Below are 6,000 nucleotides of genomic sequence, written 5' to 3'. Positions count from 1 at the left end.
AGACTAGTGAAAGATGATTGACAGAAAACGCAGAAAATTAAATGTAATTTGTAAAAAAGGATATTTGATATGTAAATATTGTTTTCATAATTGTAAATACTAAACTGTAACAGTGCTGTGATATTTGTAATGGCTGATGAGGGATCAGAACGAGGGTCAGATCAAGAACTTCGAAAAACCCTTCATATAATACAATCCATGATTGATGTTTCTGCTCAACGATTAGAAGGACTAAGAACACAATGTGCTACAAGTGCAGAATTAACGCAGAAAGAAATGAGAACTTTAGAGGTAAAGTTTAATTAGCTCTAGTTTGATATATCAAGTATTTTCAATATATTTGTTAACTGATGTTTACCAACTTGTTTTCATTATAATATATAGAAATTAAAGTGCAATTGAATAATTGACACTTAATATTTAAATATTAGCTGTTTATACTATTTAAACATTTTCCGTTGCCAGTTATAAGTATCAACATAACAAGGATTTATCATGGAAAATATATTTATAATTATTAATTGTTATCTCACTGTTATCTCACATATATAGGTACACTACCGCGAAGACGTATTTGGGTTCTTAGAAATATACTTTCCATAAATATTTCAATAAATGATATATTTTCATTTCAATTTACAACTGTGTCTAAATTTTCAGAAGAGAATAACTATGATCTATTAAAATTTCAAGATTAATTTTGCTTAGATATTCCTCATTTTTTCCCATATCAAATATATGTAGGATTAGATATGCCCAATTAACGTACCTCTCTTCATTTACTGACAATTTCTGTTCTAATTACTTAATTTTCAGGGAAAACTCATAACGATGTTTTCAGAACAATTGGTAATAAAATCGAAATTAAAAACAGTATGTGATGAGCATATACCATCACTTACACAGTGGTTGCAAGTAGTAGGTTTAGAAAATTCAAGTATTCTTGGTCTTTGTCAAAGGATATCTTCGGTTGAAGAACTCCAAGAAAAACCAGAAAATGAATTGAAAAGTATTTTAAGTGATAAAGGTTATAAACCAGAAGAATTGAATAAATTGTGTAGAGCTTTACATAGCTTAAAAAGATATGTCAGTAAGTATATATGCTCAAACAACTAGTTATAATCAAGTAAATATATTTTTTAATCAAAAAAATTGGTATTGTTTTGTTTTATAATTTAATTCTTTGTATAGACGCCTTCTAAAATAATAAACTTATTATACCTTTAACTTGAAAGTGTATAAATAAATTTCCTAAAAGGTACATTCAGTAAAGTTTACACTGGCTACTTATTTGATGTAACAATAATAATTTGCATTTAAATTTTTGTAAAAATTGATATAACACTTGTTGCTCACCTTATAGTTTGCGTGATATACAACACATAAAAACAATACAGTTGATTTTGATCTTTATATTTTAAAGAATATAGTAATAATAAAACTACAATCTGTAATTGTTACAAATATAAATTTTCAATACACAATTTTGGTATTCTCTAACAATTTTGACAAATAATCGTCGTTTATTTGGTTCCATTCGTTTTGCAGGATATTCCAAAGATGTGAGTTGGAAGTATAGATAAAAATACAGTAATAATAAAATTACAGACTTTAATTGTTACATATTTAAAGTTTGGATTCATTGCCCAATTTTGGCATTCTCTGTAAAAACTTGTCATCTAGTAGTGCATTGACTTCATGTCCAATTTGTCCCACAACTCAATAGAGTTGAGGTCGGACGACTGTGACGGTCAAATAATTACTTTCAGTACATTCTTTCTTTCCAATATTATCAAATACTCTTTGAACAGTTTTGAGGAAAGGATTTCTTCAAAATTCTTTAAATTTTACCGGTCACCAGTCGTCCTTCTTTCAAAACTTCCACAAACCATCACCAAGCCTCTGCTGTGTTTCAAAGTTGGGATTATACATAGATCTTACATCTGTTATTCCTTTAACCTGCATCCAAACAATCTTTTAGACCAAAAAACCTCAAACTTTGGGGATTGGGGGTTAACTGGGATTAAACTAGAATCATAAACACTGGAAAAATAATTCACAGTTAAAGAATAAGAATAAATATTGAATAAAAGTTCACTAAAAACAAGACAACAAACTCAAATTGTATTCTCTGATTTGTTTGGAACTATAATAAAGTACAATATTTGCCTACTATGATCATACTTATCAATTAGAAATAATAAAAACAGAAATATTTTGTATTTCCTTAATTTCCTTCAAATTACTCACTTTAGATCTCTTTCTATATCGTCTTTAATAAATGTTTTTTGGTCTATTTTAGTAAATTACCAGTTTTTTTCTTTGCTGAAGTTTTGGTTTCAGCTCTACCAACAAAATTTCTAAAAGCTATCCAGTTTAAAGTATCAAAAATCTTTTCATACAATAACCTACACTGACAAAATACTATTTACTACCATTCTTTGAAGATGATAACATCGTTATAAAACTGAGTATCAAACATTGTAAATGTGAGTGTCGGTGAAGTGGTAGTAAGCAATGTTTTTGGTATGAATATCACCAAAGATTCGAGTAAAGCTAACTTATCGCCAATTTTCAGCTTTTTTCAATTTGTTTTTCATAAATTTAAAGCAATATATGTAATATCAGGAAAGTCATTTGTAAAAACTATAAATTCGAAAATTATACCTCGTAATATATTTTATTAAACATTCTGATTTATTTTTTAGATAAACTAAAACGAGGAGATAAAGATTGCAATGATATACCCGACCTTCATTGGGATTCATGGGTTCCTGATCATCACCACCAAGTAAAAACTGGGTTATCACCAAGGCCAGGACGATCTAGATGTGCAAGAATTTCTGTCCCATCTGAAGAGAACTTAGGTTTGAATAACAATAAAGGAGGTGCAATAATTCCTCCTTCTTCTTCTGTGTCTAGCATTGACACTTTGAATGCTCAGTGTAATGTGCTTGGGCCTCCTTTAACTCCCCCTGGTCAAGGGAGGGGGAAAGGTATGCATGTGCATGACTTTTATAAAATTAACAATTTTTGAATCTTCAAATATTTACTTCTATCATTCATTACATTATGGTATGTATCAGTATAAGTGCATGAATATGAGATGATGCTACTTAAAATGTTTAGTACAAAAACAAATAATGTTTGAATACTAATTCATTCATTTTTATTTCAAATATTAGTTTTTGAAGTTTAACTCGATTACTTAACATACAACATTGAAAATAGGAAACTTTATTATAAACATAAGCATATGAGTTTTACAGGGCAATAAAAACTGGTGATGAGATTCAGGCTCAGACAAATTTGTAGAGAAAAAGCGGACTACTTGAGTTAATGAGGAAAATAATTGTTTCAAAAAATTTAATTGTCAGTAATTTGACCTACCTTGGAATTCTGGAAGCTTATTTGATTTATGATAACTTTTCAAACTAAAACATTCATAAAAAACATTACAGTCCGATTTTGAGTTTATTTCATTATCACTGATTCTGAAATAAATATTGTCTAATTGCCAAAGAAGTCCTTAAAAAATGACCAATCCTGGAAGGAAGAATGAAGTACCATAAAAGTTTAGCTTTTATTTTAATTTATCTTAATATCAAGTTGTAGAAGTACAGGCGTGTAGAAGGAGTGTACAGGCCCTGAACCACACTTCAAAAGCTTGGGCAATACCCCAAGCATTTTTCAAGCAGAAATTTATGCAATCGAAAAAGGTGTCAAGTTAAATCTAGATAGGAAGTATCTTAAATAAGAAATCATCATCCTGTTTGCTAGTCAAGCAGCCATTAGAGCTTTAAGCTCCAATATCATAAAATCTAAACTGCCTAGACAAATTAAACGAGTTAGTAGATAAGGGTAAAACCAATTACTGGGACAACCTACACGGGCTGAGATATGCAAAGTTTCTCTTGGGAAACTACAACCAGAGATGATCTGCTGAATGTACCAACCTAAGTAAGAACAATTTATGAATATTAACTGGAGTCCTATCAGGGAATTAACCGTATATCCAAGATAGCAAAATGGATAAAAAACAGTTTTAAATTAAAAACAAATCTGACTTATATGTATTATAGATGAGAACTGAGACTTATCTACAGACGGTTGCAGCCCTCAACTAAGTTCCAAGTATTGAAGTTGATTTGGATAAGATGGTAGTACACGGGTTGGGTCCTTGGTGGCAACTAAGCTCCAATCTGGCAGCTGTATAACAGCGAATATAAGAAATAGAAGTTGCATTCTACGTCCCAATTAATTTTATTCAAATTAGATGAATTGAGATACTTACCTCCCCCCTTACCAATGCAGCACCAACTTTTGTATACGGATATACCTTAGTTTAGGTATTTGACAAATGATTGAAAACTTTGAGGGTATATTTACTTGTTTTATTATGTCTTGTGATTAACATCGTTAACATTGTTAAGATTAACGAATTTATTTTCATTTTACTTTTTTTATTGACAAGTCCATTTTCGGCTGAATACAATGAATTGAATGGATGTCTTCATTTGACCCACCATATCAAAGTGAGAACAGGTGAGCTGATGGTATAATTTGGAAAAAATAAGATCATTTTCGAAAGGAAAGCTATAAGTGTCATCACAAATTTACTAAGATTTACTTTGATTTCAACCTTAGAAGTAGAGTTTCAAAATGTAGATAGAGGATCTTTTTGAATGGAGACTGATATTTTATTGAAATTTTCAAATGGAGTAGGAGGTCGACAAAAAATTACTTTCTTCCAAAACCATAATCAGTTTATTTGGAATTTCTATTTCTAGTAATATTTAGATTAACTTCTTTCTGTTCACACTGTAATAAACTCTTTTGAAATCAACAATTGTATTTATTGGTGAAAAAATTTTTGCAACAATGATAAGCTCTGTGTTGTTTCTGATCACTATTAAGGGGATGTTTTTTTTTTCTGAAAACTGAGCTATGTGAGAAATGAAGGTCAGTTGAATAAAAAATTGGTTGTGTATGAAAAATAAGAAAATCTTCCATACAAGAACTTATTTGATTTACAAATACAAAAAATATTTTTTGTTCTATGTAGAAATAAATCATCAAAAATATCTGTATGTAATACAATTTAGCAGAATAATATATTTCTCATCACTTTTTCCATAGATTTCTTATTTGGAACATTTCATAGTAAGATTAGGTACCTATATAGAACAGGAAACTTCCAAATAGTATATTATTTGTAAGAAAGCATTTGACAGTACCTCTATCAGAATTATTATTACATTGTCTATTATTTAAGTTGGAATTTCTGGAACCGTTGGTGATATATATATTGAACCCGCTGTTTACACCAACATTCACAATTACACTGTCTGTTTCGATAACCAAGTTATCGTCTTCAGATACTGAAAGTAAACTACTTATCTTCAGTATATAAGTAGTTTACACTAACACTCACAATTACACTGACTGACGCTCGTTTCAATAACCAAGTTATTGTCTTCAGAGACTACCTACCCACCCAGACACTCAGACAGTGTAATGGTGAGTGTTGGTGTAGTGGTACTGTAAACAGTGTATTCAGTTTGTCTATTATTTATTAACTAAAGAAACACTAAACAAATTTTTATAAAGTTATGAATAATTATTCACTGAGAATATGCCTCACTAATATCACTAGAGAAAGAAACAATTATCGATTCTATAAGACCATCCACAATCCTAGGCTTGCATTAGAAGATTCTTTAAATCTTTTTGTTTAAAAGTAATATTTTTGGCTGCAACTTCATTTTTTACTCGAGTCCTATTAAATTCTGAAGAGTTAAATTTACAATGATATGGTGGCAGCCTACATACAATTTTATTCTATCGGTAACATATGAATTATTCACTTCATTTAAAAATTAGTATATTTTTTGGCTTACTTAAAATTTATTTCTTTCATAACTTTATGTAATGATGATCAAGAAATTTGTGGTAAATCTTGTCATTTGTTTATTATTTTATAATTTCATTCATTAAAAA

The 6,000-nt window shown here is 29.5% G+C and overlaps 1 protein-coding gene across 2 annotated transcripts in view; it reads left to right on the top strand.

The window, feature by feature from the left end:
* Positions 1 to 6,000, top strand: part of LOC130450513 (kinase suppressor of Ras 2) — a 29,067-nt gene continuing 23,067 nt past the window's right edge. The window contains exons 1-3 of one of the 2 annotated variants that reach the window (XM_056788955.1): positions 1 to 291; positions 817 to 1,090; positions 2,709 to 2,867. In XM_056788955.1, the coding sequence (XP_056644933.1) occupies positions 130 to 291; positions 817 to 1,090; positions 2,709 to 2,867 (595 nt within the window). In that variant the 5' untranslated portion in view covers positions 1 to 129. Of the gene's footprint in view, positions 292 to 816; positions 1,091 to 2,708; positions 2,997 to 6,000 lie in introns of both variants that reach the window. The other variant, XM_056788953.1, reaches the window with a different exon arrangement.

This window comes from Diorhabda sublineata, chromosome 11, assembly GCF_026230105.1.
Source record: "Diorhabda sublineata isolate icDioSubl1.1 chromosome 11, icDioSubl1.1, whole genome shotgun sequence".
Taxonomy (NCBI): Eukaryota; Metazoa; Arthropoda; class Insecta; order Coleoptera; family Chrysomelidae; genus Diorhabda; species Diorhabda sublineata.
This window is presented reverse-complemented; position numbering and strand designations above follow the sequence as displayed.